The sequence below is a fragment of the Erythrolamprus reginae genome, chromosome 5, assembly GCF_031021105.1.
Source record: "Erythrolamprus reginae isolate rEryReg1 chromosome 5, rEryReg1.hap1, whole genome shotgun sequence".
NCBI classification, from domain to species: Eukaryota; Metazoa; Chordata; class Lepidosauria; order Squamata; family Dipsadidae; genus Erythrolamprus; species Erythrolamprus reginae.
In genome coordinates this window covers 99,559,016-99,582,853 of record NC_091954.1, presented here as the reverse complement: position 1 = coordinate 99,582,853, position 23,838 = coordinate 99,559,016, and the positions used below count along the sequence as shown (strand labels likewise).

The following is a 23,838-nucleotide window of genomic DNA, read 5'->3' as shown; positions in this document are numbered from 1 at the left end:
TACTAAATATGGAAGTTTGTTCGAACTTCTCAGACTATATATATATTGATAGACATAATTTTCACCATTTTGTCAAAGTACCAAGGCTGTTGTTAATCCCCAGTAAACTGCCTACAATTTTATATTGTCTTATTTTATTTGAAATAATACTTTTTTTTATTTCTAGAATTCTAGTCAGTGACCATAATAAAGATTCTGTTTATTCTCTTCTCTGCTCCTAAACTCTTTCAAAATGAAAATGAAGTGCCACAATATATATTTTTTCACAAGGAAGCAATGTTTACAAGCAGACTCAAATTCAAGACTTAACTATGTACACTTTAAACAGAGCGAAGCCATTACAGTTAGGTGGAACATTGATAGCTGACAGACACTACTAAATTGGTACTTAGATGAAATAATGAAGATAAAGTATGTTAACCAGTGAACAAATGCTAGATAAATGCCTACAGAAATCCTGGTCAAAAGAAATATCTCTTAAGGAGTGCTCAGCTGCCCGCACTTCTGTTTTTAGAAACTAAGGATAGAGATATTCCCATTCTGAACAGTTCTGAGTTTTTGTGAGCTGTCATTGTTATAGTGATGACAATCTTGTAAGGTTTCCTTCCCCTTCAATTGCTGATATGCCCTCTATACTTGAGTTCTGCCTCAACAGCCTTCCTTTGATTTTCTTTGTCTGAGAACATCTGTTCCAATGGGGAAACTATGACCTATGACCTCAAGGGAAGCAAAGAGCTACTCTACCAAGTCTAGAGGAGATTAAAGAAAGGCTGCCCAGATAGCTTTCATTCTGCTCTAGTGATTCTCAGCAATAATACAAGAGAATACAAATTGGTATAAAGGCTCTTGGCTGGGCGGTAAGGAAGGGAGAGAAACGAGATACAAACAATCAAGTTCAACTCTATAGATACAGATGGGGAAGTCCTTGCTTATTATCCTGGAATAAATTGATATTGATAAGATGGGTGTCACTGGATTAGTGATCCAGTTCCATGTTAGCATCTTTCTATGTTTCTTTCAGTCCTTTTATCCATTTTTGTCTTATTCCAAGGTAAATTGAAAATATAGCAATAGCATTTATTTATTATTTATTATTTGGATTTGTATGCCGCCCCTCTCCGAAGACTCTAAATTTAGATTTATATACCGCTTCATAGTGCTTTTACAGCTCTCTCTAAGTGGTTTACAGAATCAGCATATTGCCCCCAACAATCTGGGTCTCATTTTACCCACCTCAGAAGGAGGGAAGGCTGAGACAACCTTGAGCTGGTGGTGAGATTTGAACTACTGAACTACAGCTAGCAGTTAGCTGAAATACCTTCGGTGCTGCACTCTAATCACTGCGCCACCTTATTCTTATTCTCTCATATTATGTTATGAGAATGAGAATATCTCATTCTATGTAAAGAAATTGGAAAATTATGAAAACTATGGGGATTCTACTAAAAATAGAAGCCCATATTAACTTTTATTTTCTTATTGAAATCCAAATATATTAATCTCCTTACCCTGGCATCCTGATGCAAGGTGATTCTCTACAACTAAGATAGAAAGCTAATTGGTTTTATTCATGTTGATGAAATGTTGGTAGTATGAGGTTGTGTGACTCTATCTTACTTCCCTGTTCCACTGCCGTTATTTCTTTTTCTGTCGCTTGCTTACATCATATCAGACATTTCAGAACCATATAATAAAATTTCATCAAAATTGGTTAAACCATTATATTTAAACTTTGTATCAACCTTAAACAATGCCACTTACCATAAGTATCTCCCTCTGTCCTTAGATGTATAAAAGACCTCTATTTCATATTCTTCCTATAGATGTAAAATATGAAAACTTGGAAGTGTATGTTAGCTCTCTTCATTGTGTCACTAACACTAGCTTCTACAATGCAGCAAGATATACAGTGATACCTTGTCTTACGAACTTAATTGGTTCTGGGACGAGATTTGTAGAGTGAAAAATTTGTAAGACAAAACAATGTTTCCCATAGGAATCAATGGAAAAGCGAATAATGCATGCAAGCCCAAAACTCACCCCTTTTGCCTTACGCCGCTGGGAATCCCCACCTCCGGATTTATGTTGCTAGCCCAGGCACCCATTTTTGCGCTGCTGGGATTCCCCTGAGGCTCCCCTCTCTGGGAAACTCCACCTCCGGACTTTCATGTTTTTGCAATGCTGCAATTTTGCCGAGGCTCCCCTCGCTGGGATTCAAAGAAGCACCGGCAAAAATGAAGCGAAATTGCAGCATCGCAAAAACACAGAAGTGGAGGTGGGGTTTCCCAGGAAGTGGAGCCTCAGGGGAATCCCAGCAGTGCAAAAATGGGTGCTTCGCTGACAACAGAAGTCCGGAGGTGGGGTTTCCCAGCGAAGGGAGCCTTCAGCTGGCAACGGAGGTCTGGAGGTGGGGCATCCCAGTGGCGGTGGCTTGGGTTCATAAGGTGAAAATAGTTCAGAAGAAGAGGCAAAAAAATTTAAACACCGGGTTCGTATCTCAAAAAGTTCATATGAAGAAGCTCGTAAGGTGAGGTATCACTGTACCTTCATTTTTTTTCTTTTCCACCATCAATAGAGGGCTCCATTTTTTATAACATCTTTTCTATGCCCAGATTTCTGGACTGCTATTACTGGCTGGATTGTTTGTTAGATATTATATATTTTAACTAATGTGACCATGGGGATGCTGCAACAGTCATAACTGCAAAGACTGGTGATAAGTAACTTTTTCAGTGCTGTTGCTAACTTCAAATGGTCACTACACAGATGCTTGTAAGCAGGGGTGGGTTCTAACTTAACTGGCCACTAGTTTGCGTCTTCCCATGAGCAGTGCCAAAAAATCCAGGGGAAAAAGCCGAAAACAAGATGGCAACCACATGCACAGTGCTGGAAACTTGTCTTCTGTGCATGCTCAGAAGAAGAAAAAATTCAATTTTTATTTTTTTTAAGAGATGGCAGTGCCCACAGATTGGCACTGACCATACCGGGCTGTAACATCATTGTAACAATGTTACCAGCGAGTTGCTACTGGTTTGGACGAATCAGTCCAAACCAGGAGGAACCCAATCCTGGTTGTAAGTCAAGGATTAATTGTGTAAATTATTGGTAAAATTTGTTACCTCACTAACAATTACAAAGGCTTAAATGCAGCGAGAACCGTAACTGCCGCACAAATCCCAGCGACCAGTTAGGTCCCACAGAGTTGGCCTTCTCCGGGTCCTGTCGACTAAACAATATCGTTTGGTGGGACCCATGGGAAGAGCCTTCTCTGTGGCGGCCCCGACTCTCTGGAACCAACTCCCCCCCAGAGATCAGAATTGCCCCCACCGTCCTCACCTTTCGTAAGCTCCTTAAAACCCACCTCTGTCGTCAGGCATGAGGGAACTGAGATAACTTCCCCAGGCCTGTATTGTTTATGTATGGTATGTTGTGTGCATGTTTTTTAAAATTATGGGGTTTTAGTTTTAATTATTAGATTTGTATTGTATATTGTTTTTCTATTACTGCTGTGAGCCGCCCTGAGTCTACGGAGAGGGGCGGCATACAAATTTAATAAATAAAATAAATAAATAAATAAACTGCAGTTGGTTCTGGAAGGAGACATAGGAATGGGTGAAAAATGTGGGCCAGTAATAAGCTTGCTTTATTAGGATGGCATTATCTCCTATCTTGACCTACCATCATCATTGGCCTTACGATCAGTACCTGTCAAAACCCTTCCTATTGACAAATGCCTTGTCCACTTCCACCTTTGGAGAATGTTTTAGCAGCTGAGTGATTACGAATCAAACCCCAGAGCTTTGAGCCCTCGCTGCTTCTCTTTGCTTTCCCATTTGTCTCCTGACAAGTAAATGTATCTTGACGTTCCTTTGAGAATTCCCCCCCCCCCCCTTTTGCATGATGTTTGATGAAAGACATTTGGTAAATTGGCAGTGGTACTCTGTACAATTTGTACTTGGTGTTGGAAATCTGAAATGAGAAGATAGGTTATGGGCAAAGGAGGGAAAAATATTAGTGCTAGCAAGTATGAATAATCTTTCCACAAAGCAACTCAGTGTTGATTTTGGAGGGGGGACGAAGCATCATCCTCCAAATTATCCAAATCGCTTTGTATCTTTATTTTGAACATAGAAGCCAGACAACCCTTTTTCCATGTAGCAAGTAGGATGCTTGGCTGCATAGCTAGACGTATAACAAGCAGGAAGAGGGAGATTGTGATCCCCTTATATAGAGCGCTGGTGAGACCACATTTGGAGTACTGTGTTCAGTTCTGGAGACCTCACCTACAAAAAGATATTGACAAAATTGAACGGGTCCAAAGACGGGCTACAAGAATGGTGGAAGGTCTTAAGCATAAAACGTATCAGGAAAGACTTAATGAACTCAATCTGTATAGTCCGGAGGACAGAAGGAAAAGGGGGGACATGATCGAAACATTTAAATATGTTAAAGGGTTAAATAAGGTTCAGGAGGGAAGTGTTTTTAATAGGAAAGTGAACACAAGAACAAGGGGACACAATCTGAAGTTAGTTGGGGGAAAGATCAAAAGCAACATGAGAAAATATTATTTTACTGAAAGAGTAGTGGATCCTTGGAACAAACTTCCAGCAGACGTGGTTGGTAAATCCACAGTAACTGAATTTAAACATGCCTGGGATAAACATATATCCATTGTAAGATAAAATACAGGAAATAGTATAAGGGCAGACTAGATGGACCATGAGGTCTTTTTCTGCCATCAGTCTTCTATGTTTCTATGTTTCTAACTTTCTATCAGTGCTAAATAAGATTGGAGCATTTGTGAATGCAGTATAAGAGAAAATCAGATTTTCAAGCATTCGTCTTCATTTTCTCATTGCCACCCATGCTTTTGTGAACATAAGCCTTCTCTGGGGCCAATTCAACAATCCTTCGGAGCAAGAGGGGGTGATTTTACAGCTTCATTGCAGTTGGATAATGTTTTGGTGAACGGCAGTGATTTTAAAAATACATAAGAAAATGTTATGGTGATTTAACATGAATTGTGAGGTTGAATCACGATACGCATTAATTCTTAACTTAATGGAATGCTACTTTATGTAGAATTGTTTCCAGCAGTGTGAGGTTTTTGTCATCACATTATGCTGTGGGGCATAATTGTGCCTTTTAACATTCCATTAGAGAGGATCACATCTGGTAGCACTTGGTATTTCCTTCTTCTTTCTTATTGGTCTGTGCCGGTCTCCTCTGCAGTTTTCTTTTTAGGAATATACAGTACAGGTTTATTAAGAAATAAATTACATTTATTCATTTTAATTAGGGAAAGTCATTCTGATCCATTTAGTTAGACCAGATCTTGTATCAGAGTAAAGAAACATGCATGAACAAACTTCCAGCAGACGTGGTTGGTAAATCCACAGTAACTGAATTTAAACATGCCTGGGATAAACATATATCCATTGTAAGATAAAATACAGGAAATAGTATAAGGGCAGACTAGATGGACCATGAGGTCTTTTTCTGCAGTCAGTCTTCTATGTTTCTATGTTTCTATGAAAGAAATATAAGATTACCTATTGTCGTTAAAATAAAACTCCTAACTTCCTTCTGACAAGAGAATGCACTGGTTAATTTTCAGGAGATCTAAGTAATATGCTCTTCTTAAAAATGAAGCCTTTGGAGTATAGGTGTTCTGTCGGGCTCTCTGGTAGAATCCTCCCAAAAATTCACAGGTACAAATTTCAGACACACACACGTTTGAAAATTCAAAACAATGTTCTTTATAATGAAAATTCACTTAAACCAAGCCCTCTTTTGGTATAGCAAAGAACACTCGTCTCCAAACAAACTGGTAATTTGTACAAGTCCCTTATCAGTTCTGTGATACTTAGCTTGCAGCTGTGAGGCAATTCACAGCCCTTCTTTCACAAAGTGACACATACTTTGCCCTGGTTTAGTTTCAAAGCGGGTAAAAATCAGCACACAAAAAGTCAAAGTCAGTAAAGCAGTCACGAAACATAACGATCAGATAATCCTCCACAATGGCCAAACCCACAGGCTGCTACTTATAGCAGCCTCACTAATTACCACAGCCCCACCCAACCACAGGTGGCCTCATTTTCTTTGATAATAATCTCTCAGTTGTTGTTGCCTATGCATCGCTCTCCGCATGCGTGGCTGTATCATTAACTTTTGTTCTGAATCCAAGGAGGAGCGAGATAATTGATCTCCTTCTGAGCTGTCGGCCACAGTCTCCTCCTCCCTGTCACTCATGTCTTCTTGGTCAGAGGAGCCTTCATCAGCAGATTCCACCGGGGGCAAAACAGGCCTGCAGCATGTGGATGTCCCCCCCACATCCACAGTCCTTGGGGCAGGAGCAGGGCCAGAGCTAACCACAACAATAGGTAGTCCTCAACTTATATCCATAATTAGGACCAGGATTCACATATTTAAGCAAGATGCTTCTTAAGTGAGTTGCACTTGATTTTCTTGCCACAATTTTTAAATCAATCAGAATAGAGGTAGAAGGGACCGTCAAGGGGGCTTCTTTTAGTCCAACCCCCTGTTCAAGAAGGAGGCTCTATACCCTTTCAGACAAGTGACTGTCCAGTCTCTTAAAAACCTCCAGTGATGAAGCGCCCACTGTTTCAGAAGTCAAGCTGATCCACTGGTTAATTTTCCTCACTGTTGGGAAGTTTCTCTTTAATTTCAAGTTGCTTCTCTCCTACATCCATTGTTTCTTTTATTTGGTGCTTTGGAAAATAAGTTGACTTCCTCTTCTTTGTGGCAACTTCTCAAATATTGGGAAACTGCTACCATGTCCCCTCTAGTCCTTCTTTTCTATAAATCATTTCAGTTGTTAATAGCAATAGCACCTAGACTTATATACCGCTTTACAGTGCTTTACAACCCTGTCTAAGTGGTTTACAGAGTCAGCATATTGCCCACAACAATCTGGGTCTTCATTTTTACCAACCTCAGAAAGATGGAATGCTGAGTCAACCTTGAGCCGTTCAAAATCGAACTACTGGAATGAGTAGTGAGTTAGCCTGCAGTACTGCATTCTAATCATGGCTCAGTAAAGCGAATCATGCAGTTATTAAAGAGCCAGGGTGGTGCAGTGGTTAGAGTGCAGCACTGCAGCTACTTCAGCTAACTGCTACCTGTAGTTCAGCAGTTCAAATCTCACTGTCGGCTCAAGGTTGACGCAGCCTTCCATCCTTCCGAGGTAGATAAAATGAGGATCCAAATTGTTGGGGGCAATATGCTGATTCTGTAAATGGCTTAGAGCGGGGTGTAAAAGCACTATGAAGCAGTATATAAGTCTAAATGCTATTGCTATTAAATGAATCCAGATTCCCTCCGATTGAGTTTGTTCATTGGAAAGGTTTACTGTGAGCTGACCTGGGTCTCAGGAAAAGGGCGGCATAGAAATCAATCAATCGATCAATCAATCAATCAATCAAATCAAATAAAATAAATAAAATAAATAAAATAAATAAAATAAATAAAATAAATAAAATAAATAAAATAAATAAAATAAGATAAATAAGATAAATAAAATAAAATAAATAAAATAAATAAAATAAATAAAATAAATAAAATAAATAAAATAAATAAAATAAATAAAATAAATAAAATAAATAAAATAAATAAAATAAATAAAATAAATAAAATAAATAAAATAAATAAAATAAATAAAATAAATAAAATAAATAAAATAAATAAAATAAATAAAATAAATAAAATAAATAAAATAAATGGTGACCATATGACCCTGTTTATATTTGCAACCATATTTTGTAAATATATCCTGTTGTAAATATATCCCAGTGGCCAACTGTCTGAATTGTTATTACATGACTGTGGAAGTCACACGAAGGTCTGACGTGCAAAGACCAGTCACTTATTTTCAGAACTGTTGTAATTTCAGACAGTCACAAAGCAACTGGTTGTAAGTTGAGGAGTACCTGTAATCTTTAACTTTCCTCTTTGTACTGGATGTCTAAGAATTTGCACTCACCTTATCTTTCCCATTTTACAGATGTCTGCCATAGAAAACATGGCCGAGAAGCTGGAAAGTTTCAGCAGCCTGAAACCAGATGCAGGTGATCTCATTCAGTCTGTTCCTTCCATGTTCAACTTCAGAGCCCCTCCCAACACCTTGCCTGAGAATCTTCTTCGCAAGGGGAAGGAACGTTATACCTGCAGGTAATTTCTGTCTCCTAATTACTTCAAAGTTTTATCCCGTAATGTCTCCTTTCCAGGGGTGGGCTACTGCCTGGACGGGGGGGGGGGGATTGCAGTAGAGTAGCGAAAATGGAGCCTCCACCCCAGAGCACCCAATTTGCACTGAAAGATTTTATTTATTTATTTTATTTATTTATTCATTTGTCCAATACATAAATACATAGGAAGAAAAATAGACATGTAGTAATATATATAAGGGTAAAAGTGAACTTATAGGAGAGGATATATGAAAGGAAGAAAATATATATGAAAAGCGAGAGAAAAGAAGACAATTGGACAGGGGACGAAAGGCACACCGGTGCACTTATGTACGCCCCTTACTGGCCTCTTAGGAACCTGGAGAGGTCAATCGTGGAGAGTCTAAGGGAGAAATGTTGGGGGTTAGGGGTTGAGACGATTGAGTCTGGTAATGAGTTCCACGCTTCGATAACTCGATTGTTGAAATCATATTTTTTACAGTCAGGTTTGGAGCGGTTCGTATTAAGTTTGAATCTGTTGTGTGCTCCTGTGTTGTTGTTGTTGAAGCTGAAGTATTCATTGACTGGTAGGACGTTGCAGCATATGATCTTGTGGGCAATACTCAAGTCGTGTTTTAGGCGCCGTAGTTCTAGGCTTTCTAGGCCCAGGATTGTTAGTGTATTTTCGTAGGATATTCTGTTTCGAGTGGAAGAGTGAAGGGCTCTTCTGGTGAAATATCTTTGGACATTTTCAAGGGTGTTGATGTCTGAGATGTGTTATGGGTTCCAGACAGATGAGCAGTAGTCCAGGATGGGTCTGGCAAAAGTTTTGTAGGCTCTTGTGAGTAGTGTGAGATTACCTGAGCAGAAAAGTTGAAAGACAATGCAGGGCATCCTGCATAAGCCACGTCCACAGTGTGACGGTAAAAATTTTGGTAGCCCTTCATTGCTCCTTTCCCTTGCAAGCAGCTATGTTTACTTTAGAAACTACTCAAAACCATGTGATTAATAGAGATGATGCTGGGTCACTGGCGTTTTAAAAGGTTCTTTCTTCAGAAAGATATGGGCACAGGGCTTGATTTTGTGTTTGTTTGCAATTACAGGAGGAATTTTGTCCTACTTTCCCATAAGCTTGATAAATGAGGCCCAAACATTTCACACACAAGTGTGTTCCAAAATTTCCTCGTCACCTTTATATAAACGTGTGATCTTTTCCCTCATCATTTTTCCTCCCTGATCATGAATTGAAAGGCTGTTTTCCTTTTTTTCCCTTTGATAATGCAAGAAGGAAAAGTACATAAGATCTGTGAATGATTAGGAGAGGTGAGAAAAAAACACAAAGTTGTCACTGCAAATCTTCAGCTCAAATCAACATCTTTCTAAAAGAAATCAATGGAAGTTTTGTCTCAGAGTTGGATGAAGCATACAGCTATCTGCAGTCTCTTAAGCCCTAAGTGGAAAACCATTTACTAACTTAAAAAGAAGCCTTTTACTTGACCTCTAAATTTCATGAGTTTCACAGCTCATTATAGTGCAAATTTGAATTTCAAAATTGGTCAGAATTTAAGGATTGAATAATCCAGTAATGCTCTTGACAAGTTACAAAGTTTCCACTCACCCTGACTGATACAATTTTAAGAGTTTGGACATTTTTAACAAAAAATATGGAAACATCTGTATACTGTATAGCCATTCAAGGTACCTTTTTAAAAGAAAGAAGACTTGATAGAACATGTTTACTTGTTCTATTAAAAGACCTGTGCCACTGTTACAGAGAGTGAGAGATATTTTACATGTGTTAAATTGTTTGCAATTATTATTATTATTATTAATTGGATTTGTATGCCGCCCCTCTCCGCAGACTCGGGGCGGCTAACAACAGTGATAAAAAAAACAGCATGTAACAATCCAATACTAAACAACTAAAAAAAGTCTTATTATAAAATCAAACATACATACAAACATACCATGTGTAAATTGTAAGGCCTAGGGGGAAAGAATATCTCAGTTCCCCCATGCCTGATGGCAGAGGTGGGTTTTAAGAAGCTTACGAAAGGCAAGGAGGGTGGGGGCAATTCTAATCTCTGGTGGGGAGTTGGTTCCAAAGGGCCTGGGCCGCCACAGAGAAGGCTCTTCCCCTGGGTCCCGCCAAACGACATTGTTTAGTTGACGGGACCCAGAGAAGGCCCACTCTGTGGGACATAACTGGTCACTGGGATTCGTGCAGCAGAAGGCAGTCCCTGAGATAATCTGGTCCGGTGCCATTTATAATTTGGTATTGTGAAATTTATTTATTTGTCAAATTCATATGGCTTCCCATCTTGTCCACTATGTCAGCCAGCATTGAATTTGGCCTATTTTACATTATGGCTTTTAGTTTGCATGGAATAAGGAAAGTGAAGTTAACAGAAATATTTCTTAATGAGAATCATTGTGCACAACTGATATTTACTATAGAAGAAAGTCTGTTAATTCACAATTCATGCCCACTTTTTGTAGCATAGACTTTCTTCATATTCATAAGGAAGATAACAGATTTGGCAATATGGCACTACGCCATATTAGCTTTGCCTGGTCAAAAAGTAAAATTCAATTGAAATACTTATGAAAATATTTCATAAATATTTTCTGGAAGAGGTTTTTCTAAAACAATGTGCTACTCCTATTAGAAAGTTCTACTTCTATTATTTTTATTTTTAAAAAGCGGTTGCTTGTATCTCGGCTGTTTATCAGAATGTAACCATATGTATTTAATATTTGAAATATCAGATTCCTAAATATGTCAGCTTCTTTCATATGCATCTTCTGAGAATTTTAAGATTGGATCTCAATAATGTAGTGATAGTTCAGCTTTAGCACACCCGATATAACAAATAATTTAAGATAAGTTTCTATCAATCTAAATTCTGAGCTCCTTAAAAATATATTTTCATAAAGTGAAAATTAAATTGAAAGCAGATATTATGCATAGATGTGACAGATCCAGGGTGGCACAGTGGTTAGAGCACAGCACTGCAGGCTATTTCAGCTAACTACTAGCTGTGGTTCAAGCAGTTCAAATCTCACCACGGGCTCAAGGTTGACTCAGCCTTGCATCCTTCCAAGTTGGGTAAAATAAGGACCCAGATTGTTGGGGGCAATGTGCTGATTCTGTAAACTGCTTAGAGAGAGCTGTAAAAGCACCATGTAGCGGTGTATAAGTCTAAATGCTATTGCTATTGCTATAGATAATTTGGTAAATTGCTACTTTATTCTGGAAAAGTTTTCAATGTAATTTATTTAGTATATCTGTTTTCAGAAATTTTTAAATATCCTAGAAATGTTTCTGTTCAAGGTGTGTTAGAGATTATATATGAACCAGCAATTCCTTTATATGACATAAAATAAATTATTTTTATTTACTTTCCAATAATAGATACTGTGGCAAGATTTTTCCAAGATCTGCAAATCTAACTCGGCATCTGAGGACACACACTGGAGAACAACCATACAGGTAAAATATAAATGAATTGGTGTATATCTGGCAGGTGTAGGGACAGAAAAAAACATGTGTTTCTTATTTGAGAAATATTATTGTCAATATTCAATATATTATAATTGCTTCTTCAGCCTTTGACTACCAAAACTCACTACCTAATACAAGTAAATCAAAGTTTTTTGAATGTGGTCCATTAAATATAATTGATAATAGATTACAATTAATATGTATCAAAATAGATTCCAGGATACTTCAACAAAATGTTATGGAATATTAGCAAGTCTTATCAAACAGCAGGACTGAGAGCAAGCTTTTTAAAAATGGTTATCATAGTTTATTGTTTAGCGTCATGCCTTTATCTTGAAACTACTTTAAACTGCATCTCTGCTGATGAATTCTATCAATCTCTATAGTGCTTAATCAGGAGACCTCATGGAAATTAGACACATGGATACTATTCGTTTATTGAAATGAAATTCTGTTCCATGGAATCAAAGGGAAGCTCAGTTCTAAACAAACAAAATATATTAGTATACATTTTGTCTTGCAAAAGAAAGAAGATTTCCCTTAGTCCTGAATTTATTTGAGAAGTCATCTGTCATGTAATTTAATTCATGTTTTAAATAACATCTTAAAATCTGTTACGCGCTTCTACTGCCTAACAGCCAGAAACAATTAGCCATGTAATGCATAATTTCTACCCTCAATAATTCACTTAATGCACAAAGTAGCAGAGATGTTTTGAAGTACAGGAATAATAGACGATTGGGCAAGGGAGAGGATAATGTTGATGTAGCCTATTGGCCAGGTGCCAGCTAAACAATTTGGAATAGTTATAGTATGTCTTAGTAATGGCTTAAATAGCAATGCAGTAAAGGCTTTGGGGATTTCAAACCACTGTAGAATATGAAAATTGATGCCTCTAGTACCCAAGAGATAGACTAAACTACTCATTTTGGCAAGATATTAAAGATTTGGATTGTTTATTTCTGCATTTGGGGAGATAACTGTATTTCCTCCAGGATTAGCCATTGAAAAAAGCGAAATCTTTAAGGAAGTTTTTTTCATACAGTATAACATTGAATGGGGAAAAGAGTGCCATGCCTCCTTAATCTTAGAAGTTTCAGGTTTTCTCCTCCAACTACATTTGGTTTTCTCATGGTGTGAAACTAAAATCCCATGTTTCTTTGCATATTTAAAACTTTGGTACCATGCTTTTTAACATATACAGTGGAAATGTATGATTATGTAAGTTATACATTTTTAATGCTAAAACACTGTGTTTCTTCATTTAAATTAAACAGAAAAACATTTGTACGAACTTTTTTAAAAGGGAAATTGCAGGGACATTATTTGCCTAAAGTTATTGGAAATATTTCCAACAAAGCTTCATAAGATGTGGCGCCTTGGTTTAATATCCCACAAATAGACCAAATTGGAAACAACAGAATACCAAAAATAGATGGGTGTGAAAAATGGATTTTAAATGGATGAAAAAATGGATTTTTCTCTCTTTCTCTTTCAAAGCTTTGTTTTGTGTCATCCAATAAAGTGTTTTCTGTAGAACAACAACAACAAATCTAGCTCTTCATCATACAAAATTAAATTGTGGAACTCATCATCACAGCTATCTGTCTACTAACTTTTCCCCCCAAGATTTTTATTTTTTTCCCACATTTATCTCATAACAACATGACACATATACCATAAAATATATAACCAGAAAGTACATTTCTTTCATAAAGTCAAAAGCTGTCTAATAACTTGAATGGCTGTTTTTTTTTTTTTTAAAGGATTGAATAAATTCATAGCAGATAGACCGTTCAACGTCCATTAGTTTTGAACACTAAATTGCCTTTGCTATTAGTCAGGCATCTTCTGGATGGGAGCATTGTAGGGACAAGTGGCTGACCACTTAAGAGATAAAATGCTTGCATAAGATCCAGCAGGGCTGTTACTTGCATTGGTATGAAAGATTGGAGTAGAGTAGAGTAGAAGAAAAGAGAAGAGAAGAGTTGGAAGGGACCTTGGAGATCTTCTAGTCCAATCCTCTGCTTAGGTGTGAAATCCTGCATCACTTCAGACAAATGGTTATCCAACATCTTAAAAACTTCCAGTGTTGGAGCATTCACAACTTCTGGAGGCAAGCTGTTCCACGGATTAATTGTTCTAATTGACAGTAAATTGCTCCTTAGTTCTAAGTTGCTTCTCTCCTTGATTGGTTTCCACCCATTCCTTCTTGTTTTACCCTCAGGTGCTTTGGAGAATAGTTTGACTCCCTCTTCTTTGTGGCAATCCCAGAGATATTGGAACATTGTTATCATGTCTTCCCTAGTCCTTATTTTCATTAAACTAGACATACCTAATTTCTACAACCATTCTTCATATGTATTAGCCTAAAGTCCCCCTAATCATCTGTGTTCTCTGCACTCTTTCTAGAGTCTCAACATCCTTTTTGCATCGTGGCAACCAAAACTGAATGTGTGGCCTTACTAATGCCTTATAAAGTGGTATTAACATTTTACGTGCTCTTGATTCTATCCCTCTTTAATGCAGCTTTTTTGGCAACACACTGCTGGCTCATATTTAAATGTTTGTCCACTATGACTCCAAGATCCCCCTCACAGAAGAAGTACATTCTTCCAGCATTTCCCTTTCTGAAGAGAGTAGCTTCCAGCATTCATAAAACCTACTTCAATCCAGGCTTTAAAAAATAAAGCAAAATGAATTATAGGGTCAAAGAATCGAACATTGTTCATAACGGGAAATAATATTTTTTTAAAAAAAAACTTCTGTATTTATATCAGGAGAGTATTGCTGGATTAGTTATATATCCTTTCATATTTTATATTTATTTTCAGATGCAAATACTGTGACAGGTCTTTCAGCATATCATCTAATCTACAGAGGCATGTCCGAAATATCCACAACAAGGAGAAACCCTTTAAATGTCATTTATGTGATAGGTGCTTTGGCCAACAAACTAACTTGGATAGACATCTCAAAAAACATGAAAACGGCAATATGTCTGGTATGTAACTTCCTTCCCTTTTAATACCAAACTACCTACTAAAACTCATAATTACAAAGGAATTGCCAGGAGTATTTTAACTATATTGGAACACTATCATTCCATATAACTGCAATAATTTTCAGTTTTCTAAAAACAAATGTATGTAGTCAAAATAAAAATGTTCAATCTTTAGATTTTTACCCTGAAGTTAAAACAAGATTAGCAGATTAGGAAAAGTATGCCTTCACCATGTTTACATATTGGTTCCATTGTATCTACTTCTTGGTTAATTTTAATGTAAATCTTTTAACACTTAGCATCCAAAAGCTTGGGTACAGCCCCAAAACCTAGCCTAGAGTTTCCTCCTAAGAATTAGCATCCTGCTAATTTTTTTTTGCTAACTATGTAGAATGCTATATACAAGAATAAGTACCATTATGTAGACATCCCCAGCAGAGTCAAGTTATTTGTGTATTATTAAATGGGCATGGCACTTTTTAAAAAGGAAGGCATTTGAATGCACAAATATCAGATACATGTACCAGTATCACATTTTCACAGTTATAAGTAGACTCTTAGTGATATCTTTAAAAATCAATGAAATGGATGGGTATTATGCTGTTAATATGTGAGCTGTCCCTAAGTAGACTTTACAGTCAAACAAGGACTACAACCCTTAAGATTTCATTCAAGTTTACAAAAATTATGCATCTTCTTCCTCCTCAAAAATAAATTATAACTGTCTATCTATCTATCTATCTATCTATCTATCTATCTATCTATCTATCTGCTTTCTTTCTTTGTAAAGGTACTGCTACATCTTCACCTCACTCTGAACTTGAAAGCACAGGGGCTATCTTAGATGATAAAGAAGACTCATACTTCACTGAAATTCGGAATTTTATTGGGAATAGCAGCCACAATAATTCAGAGGAAAGGTAAGATGTTCTTTTACTATTGCTGGACTCAATCAATAGCAGATTTTTTCTGTCTGTTTCTTCCAGCTCATTTTTTTTTTTAAATAATTGGGCAAAACTAAGATTGACTTTAAAGATGTTGGAATACCAGACATAGTTTCATTGGGCTGATTACACAAACTTTATAAATAAAATGTGCCTATTAATATAAACTATACATTATTGTTCTTCCATTATAAACTTCAACTCTCAAAACTAACTTGGTTTTATTCAAAACATTTCATCAACTTTTCTTTTACAGTTTGAAACATGTAGAACAAATTAATTTAAAGCTTTTTGTTCTTTATTGTGTTTTCTACGTAGTCAAAGCAATATGTTCTGATGTGACATTCCCAATATACAACTTGGATGTAAGTTTGGATCTGCTTGATGGTTATCAAAATGAAATGTAATGACATTAGCATAACCAAAACTGTTAAATTCCAAATCAAAATCTGGTATTCTGACAAGAAGTATCGAAATAAATCAACAACTTTGAACTGTTTAATTTTCAAATTAGCTTAATATGAGAGAGGTTTACAGCTTCCCCCCTTCCCCCAATTGAGATTTGGAGTTAAAATTAACAAAATCTTCACAATATTTGGCTATTGAATGGGCTTCTTTGCATGTTGCTTAGTCTTTCTAAAATTTGCATCAGTGTTTTCAGTTTTCACTTAGTTTTGCACGTCTGATCCAGGAATTAGAAATTGTTTTGGACTGTATAAAAAGTAGGAGATACATAGTCTCACCTCACCAACTCCAGATCTTATGAAATGATAGGTTGAAATACCATATTTTTTGGAGTATAAGATGCACCAGAATATAAGACGCGCCTTAGTTTTTGGGGAGAAAAATAGGGGAAAGAATCTGCTTACCAGTAAGCCAGTAAGAGCTGGGAAAATCATTAGCACCTGGTCAGGGCTGGAAAGAAACATTTGGAGCAAGTTAGAACAATAAAAAAAAAACCTGCAAAGACTTAGGGCTTGGAAAACATTGTTTGAAAAGAGTAACAATGAAAGAACCTGCAAGGTAAGAGCTGGGGAAATCATGAGCACCTAGTTAGGACTGGGGGGGGGGGGAAGCTTTGAAAAAAGCTACATTCAGAGTATAAGATGCACCTGAATTTTCAGCATCTTATAGGGAGGAAAAAGGTGTGTCTTATACTCTGAAAAATACAATATGATTGATTAACTCTATTTGGTTAATTTAATTTGTATTGTATTCCCTACTTTAGTTTTGTCTTGGCCCCAGGGCTATCTTTGCTATGATCCTGTTTATTTTTTAAAGTAACCCACAGCAAATCATTCAGAGGTCAAGTGTGACCCTTGTCTACCAAAAGTTTTGATGTAATTGGATAAATTTCTATAAAAATGTTTATCTTTAATAAATTAGTCTGACTACGTCAGTGCAGTTTTCACTACAAAGTAGCTACTGTATGCCATCATGCCCTTTTTGTTTCTTGCTTACTTTAATGTTGGGATCAAAACTAATAGGCCTATATTAATAAAGACAAGTATTTGTACATTGCATTAATATTGAGATTTTCTTTTTATATTATGGCCATGTTTTAGTATGTTTCCCATCTGGTTTCAAGATCCCCTTATGTAAGAAGATTCTATAAGAAAAAACAGTGGATCTTTCACTGTTTTCTTTTAAAATTTATCATTTTTAGATTATATTTAAAAGATATTCATTCTTGGAGAAATAGGGCATATTAAAATGTAATTAGTAAATCTGCCATTTTTTAATCATATGGCTTTTATTAGTTTGATTTAAATCCAAGTACTTTTCGCAACAAATTCTCCAACTGTTGAAATTTCCCATCTGGCAATCCCTGATTTATGACTCATTATTCTTTTGATTACCCAAAACATACTAAGCAGGACACTTTGACAAAGCATGCCAAGAATATTCTCTACTATAAAGTGACCAATTATTAGTGATTTTTCATTGTGATTTCTATATGCTTTGTAGCTCTTGAATTATTACTGGCTATTGATTAATTGCTGACTGATTATTTTTCTTCAATGCTATAAATTAAGAAATAGCCATGAAGATACTAACTTTCTAAAAGTTTCTAAACTTAATTGTGGGCAGGGCTACATGATTTTGACAATGATGAGAGAACCTCTTACATGATTTAATTCTCTTTTGCGAAATAGACTAGTTATAGAGAAAACCAATCACAGTCACAGGAGAAATAACATTCTTTTTACATGTCAAAAGAAGAATTTGGTTCTAGGGAATAGGTTGAGTAAGCCTGTAGACTTCCGATTGACTGTTTATTTACATATTTAAGTTTAAAAGAAGTAAGGCTAATCAGAACTTATCTCTGAGGAAAATGACAGAGAATGATTCATACAACTAAATAATTAAATTCTTACGGGTGTAATATTAAGCAATGTCAACAATTCATGTGGTTGTTTCTTCAATCCATTTTGGAATATAATGTGCTTAAGATGATTAATTCCATTTTAATGTCAAAGTATTTAAATGTACTTCACTGCCTTAACACAATGGACATTGCTAATTCCTGTTTGGCAAGGTTTTCAGTGAGTAGTCCTTCATACAAATATAAATGATGTTATAATACTTATATTATAATGCATAATACTGCCATTAGTGGAAAAATCACATAATATTCTTTTAAAGTAATTCATTTTATGGCCTTCTACGATTGTCAAGATTGTTCTTACTATGTCAGATAGAAAGCAAATATGTCAGATAGAAGGCAAATAAAATGGAGTTATTGCAGTTAAAAACAAGGATGTCCCCATACAAAATTTCACTAATTTATTTCCAGCCCTTCACTCTACAGAAATATCTTCTCTTCATTAAAGACATCAGAGTAACCATAATTCATGGTTATTTCATCACTCACCAACTAGAATATAATTATCCAGTACTGTTGTTCATTAAACTGCATAAATTGTTTTAAGCATTTTTTCTGTGGGAAACAATACAGAATCAGATAGGATATGAAATGAATAACCCCTCCCTTAAGCTGTTGCTGAATAAGATAGAAATTCTTTTTTGAAGAATATAAAAAAAATAATCTATCAGTTGAATTGAATCTAAATCTAATCTAATTTTTCTCAGTGTTAGTTTCACAATTGTGAATTCTGTTCAGCTATGAATTAAATTTCAAAGAAATGGTAACACATTAATGAACAAAGTTGAATAGTGCAGATTTTAATTATAGCAGACTTCTGCAAAAGAATTGTAGATCATTTTGTGTTGACTGTTAATTTTTACTTGTTGAAAGAATGAATGGAAGTCACTTTAAGGATGAAAAGACCCCAGTAGTAAGCCAGAATTCAGACCTGTTGGAAGATGAAGAAGCAGAAGATGAAGTAATGATGGAAGAGGAAGAGGAAGAAAGTGAAATAACAGGGAAGTCAGTTAAAGAACTTGCAACAAGCAGCATATGTGAAGAGCCAACGGAGGGTGATTTTGAAGATGCAAATGCATTGGAAATACATTGCAAATCCTCTCCTGACAGGTAGGTATTTATCTCAGCGATAGAATCAAACATGGCATTGGCAGGATGGGTTGGTTGGGACCCATATCTACCCAGAAAATATCTGGATATTATTGCAGGTAGATGAAAATATTCAATTTCTTCAATAAATGTAGATAATCATTCTTATGTTAACGTACTATTATAAAGTGCTGAGACATGTGCCAATGCACTGTATATAGAATATTTTACCATTAAAAGAAAACATTAGCTCAGGATTGTGGATTCCATAGTGTTCTGATGATGTTATCTTGTTTGGTAATGAAATGTCTGCAAGAAAACAAACAAGAGAGAACCGAGGAACCTACAATGCACACATTATTTTCTTATTGCGGCGTTCCCTTCCTTTCCAGAACGTAGCTTGTAAATATATGTCAGGCACTGTTTTATGTTGTGTGATTTTAAATTGTTAAAAATCAATAAATAAAATATTTTTTAAAAAAAGTATATAAAACAGTTTATCTCAATCAGTGAATCAAGTCAACTATGTGCAATGTTATAGTGGGAAATTAACTGAAAAAGGGTTTTCATGGAGGAACTTTTTCAAAACCTATAAGAAACAGTTTTCAGGATCTGGTTTGCAATTGTTAAGTACATTTTTAACATGAAAGGGTCTTACTATTGAGTAGACAAACATTGACTTGTGTTGCTAGTCATGAATCTATATGAAGATGACTACTTTATGTTTGCTAACTATTATTTGTCAATTTGCACAAAGGCTTGGAAAAGAGAAATGTGTATTATGCTTAGCAAAATAATGTTCCAAGTGAGTCTGTTCTAGAACCTATATTTAATTTTATTGAAACCAGGGTTATGTTTAAACATATGATGAATACGGTCATTGACTTTTACCTATGTCTGTTTCATCTCAACATCTTTTTTGTAGGTATAAGGAAGACGAGTTTAATAAAACTGGACTGTCTGCTTTGGACCATATAAGGCACTTCACCGATAGCCTCAAAGTGAGGAAATTAGAAGAAAACCAGTTCGATGAAACTGAATTGGCGGCATTCACCACCTCCCATTTGCCAGAAGACTTAAAACAGCCATTGCATCGCAAGTCCAAATCCCAGGTAAAAGTCGCTTGGGAAAGGCAAAAGATGAACAACTAAGGAAATGCAATTAGCAGCCTAATCCAGATAAAACCAAAACATTGAGGCTGAGAATAAGGAATGTACAATAATAATCAGCCAAATATTTTTCCTATCTTCAAATTCAACTCATAAGGAACTCTTGGGAGTTTGACAAATATAAATCATAGGAATGTATGTGTCTTTTTTCCTTGGTCCTTTCTTTTGCAGGGAAAAAAACCCAACCCCTAGTTCAGCATCAGCATTATTTCTGATATTTGCTAAACAGCACAATCTGAAAATATTTTTTAGGCATAGGTTTCAACCTGTCCCATTTTAATGCTTAATAGTTATTTCCAGAAAGTAAATTAAGACTTTATTCCTGTTCACTGAACTGAAATGGCTAGCTTCCCAATGAAATGGCTAGCTTTTCCATGAAGTGAAACAAACAGTGTTTGTTTCATTTTTTTTCTATGTATCTTACAGGTAGCAAATTTAATAATATGTAGTACTTGCAGTTTTTCTGTCCCAAAGCTTCGGAGGCCCTAGTAAGAAAAGGATGGCTGATGCGTAAGCGACACCCTTTTCTAAATTGTCAAGCACAATCATAAATGACAATTGCTAACTCCAGAACACTTTATTCAACCACTCTGCACATTTTTTCCAAGCAGCTAAATATCTCAGTCAAGTAACAATCCCAAAATTGGAAGGGCCTTTTCCTACGTCAGATTCAATGTCTTCCCAGGTTACTGAAGGAAAATACACCAAAATAAAAATCCCCTTCAAATAGAGATTGTGTCAATGCAGTGGAGGAATATTCAATTGATGAAACACATTATTTCTTATGGATCTGCCTATGCAGGTGCTCACTGGGAATTCTTATGTTCATTCTCCACTAAAGAATGACAGCCAGAGACTGTGGTAACATAGTGTTAGCTGTGACTCTTGTGTTTTATTAGCTGGTCTATCACAGAGTAAAGACTGAATTTGATTTGAATTATTATTAATGACAAAATTGTGGTTCTACACACTATTATTATTAACTTTTAGAATTGCTTTTCTCATTTCTCATTGACCTAGGCTTACGCTATGATGCTTTCACTCTCGGACAAAGACTCTCTACACTCTTCGTCCAACATGTGGCACAGTATGGCGAGAGCTGCTGCGGAATCTGGTGCCATCCAGTCCATTAGTCACGTATGACCCTGTCAATCGTTAACTGGATTGGGACTAAGTCCGAACTAGCAACAAGGCTCTTTGCTAGAAGACTAATGACTAAAAAGACTGCAGAGCAGAATGCCTTAGAAATCTGACAGGTCACGTTTAAAGTCAGGTGACCTTAAACTCAATGATTTAGAAGAAGAAGAAGAAGAAGAAGAAGAAGAAGAAGAAGAAGAAGAAGAAGAAGAAGAAGAAGAAGAAGGAGAAGAAGAAACTATTTATTCTCAATATTTTGTTTTGCACAGTGAAGGCAGCTGCTGACATTTTGAGGATCAATGCGACATTCAGAAAAGATGGATCAAATAGACCTTGATGGGAAATATGTGTCTTCCATTCCACCTGTCCAGGGAGGGACTTAGGGGTTAAGATTCTATTGCTACATACTCATGAGCACTTCACTCAACTACAAAAATGATTTCATTCATTGGGGGGGAAGGGATCGTTCTGTTTTCTTAAGGAACAGTTGGAGATAGGCTTTTCTATACAGCCCACTTCAGTTTTGCTTCATGCATTTCAAGCCGCAGAGGAAGACAAAGCCTTTGTACGCCAGCCATTAACCTAGAACTTAGTGGCAATATCTTGTCCTCTCTTTAGTTTTTGCCTTCTGAATTACACTATAAAAATAAATTGAATATAGAAAATAAGAGGAGATGACGATGTAAGACGTCGGTGTATATTGTAAAAACACACACAAACAAATCTGAATATTCAGTAATCCTAGGATGTGCATCTTTCAGCATCTTACTTATGATGGACCATGGTCATTAAACATACCACTATAATTCAACGAATACTTCCCCTATTATTGTAAAGGCATTTTTAATTTTAGACAATCATGTCATTGCTTGTTTTTGTCTTGTTTGTGTTTATTTTTTTGCTTTTGATTATTTCTTCCTCTTCTTTTTTGATATTGCTTGTACCATGTATTTATTTGTTGGCAAACAATTGTTGGTGGGTTAAGTAGAAAAGCACTCTTGCTAAATGTAGCACTGTTGATATGAAATGAATAGCACTGGTCTGGTTTCCCCCACCCACCCAAAACCCCTCACTATCATTTTTCTGAGCACCCATGAACTTCAAAAGAAAAAAGAGAGGTGAACTGATCTGCATTTATCGGCGTGCAAACTGTTTGAAAACAAAGTCTTACATTCCTCTTTTACTATCGTTCCCCCCCCCCATTTTACTGAAATTAAATAATGAATAGAGGCAATTTAGAGATTTTTTTTTGTAATAAAGCAAAATGATTCAAATGTATAAAGCATTCTAAAAAAAAATTTCTTCATGAAAGCATGATTCTTCTGGTAAAGAAAAAGAAAATTGTACCCAATATTTTATGCTGGTTGTCTGCGAACTATGTGATGTTATGTTCATGTTAATCCTATTTGTAAAATGAAGTGTTCCAAACTTATGTTTAAAAAAGGGAAAAAAACCCAATAAATAAATGATTAACTGTATTCTGTTATTTTTGGGACGGGGTAGGGAGGGTGGGCTGTATTTTGCCTTTTTTGGTAAGGGGCCAGATTTTACTTTTCTTTTGTTTATTATCTCATTTTGAAATAACCAGCAAGTCAAGGTACTTTCCTTAAATGCTTTGTACAATGTAACTGTTATGCATTTCAGTACATTATTATGGGAGGATCAAATTTAAAAAAAAATAAAAGATTATTGAAATGAGGGCATTGTTTTCATGGCTTCCTTTTTCTTTTGTATAATGGACTTATCAATAATATTTTTTTCTTGGAGATATCCTTAGTTAGCTATAATATCATAATTATCAACTCTAATCCAAATCTATCAGTTAGATGAAGCTGTAGAAGGCATGGCTTGGGGGCAGAGTTAAAAGAGCAATCAGTCTTGAATCTCTACGTCGCCCCAAATGAACTAAGTCCAACCTACTTTGAATTCCATTGAATATTCTAGGGTAATGTTGCAGGATCCAATCTGGGTCACTCACCATGATCAGATGTTTTAGTTTTTCGACCTTTTGGACTCATGCTTGAGTTCATTTTCAGAATATGGAAACTGCAGTTTAATGTTTCCAAATGTAAAATAATGCACTTGGGGAAAAGGAATCCTCAATCTGAATATTGTATTGGCAGTTCTGTGTTAGCAAAAACTTCAAAAGAGAAGGATTTAGGGGTAGTGATTTCTGACAGTCTCAAAATGGGTGAACAGTGCTGTCAGGCAGTAGGGAAAGCAAGTAGGATGCTTGGCTGCATAGCTAGAGGTATAACAAGCAGGAAGAGGGAGATTATGATCCCGCTATATAGAGTGCTGGTGAGACCACATTTGGAATACTGTGTTCAGTTCTGGAGACCTCACCTACAAAAAGATATTGACAAAATTGAACGGGTCCAAAGACGGGCTACAAGAATGGTGGAAGGTCTTAAGCAT

General features: G+C 36.1%; 1 protein-coding gene across 17 annotated transcripts in view; it reads left to right on the top strand.

The window, feature by feature from the left end:
• Positions 1 to 22,898, top strand: part of MECOM (MDS1 and EVI1 complex locus) — a 732,881-nt gene extending 709,983 nt beyond the window's left edge. For all 17 annotated transcript variants that reach the window (XM_070753599.1, XM_070753600.1, XM_070753598.1 and 14 more), the window contains 7 exons: positions 8,024 to 8,190; positions 11,602 to 11,679; positions 14,526 to 14,695; positions 15,486 to 15,615; positions 18,899 to 19,135; positions 20,040 to 20,226; positions 21,304 to 22,898. In XM_070753599.1, the coding sequence (XP_070609700.1) occupies positions 8,024 to 8,190; positions 11,602 to 11,679; positions 14,526 to 14,695; positions 15,486 to 15,615; positions 18,899 to 19,135; positions 20,040 to 20,226; positions 21,304 to 21,426 (1,092 nt within the window). In that variant the 3' untranslated portion in view covers positions 21,427 to 22,898. The remainder of the gene's footprint in view (positions 1 to 8,023; positions 8,191 to 11,601; positions 11,680 to 14,525; positions 14,696 to 15,485; positions 15,616 to 18,898; positions 19,136 to 20,039; positions 20,227 to 21,303) is intronic.
• The last annotated feature ends 940 nt before the right edge of the window (positions 22,899 to 23,838 follow it).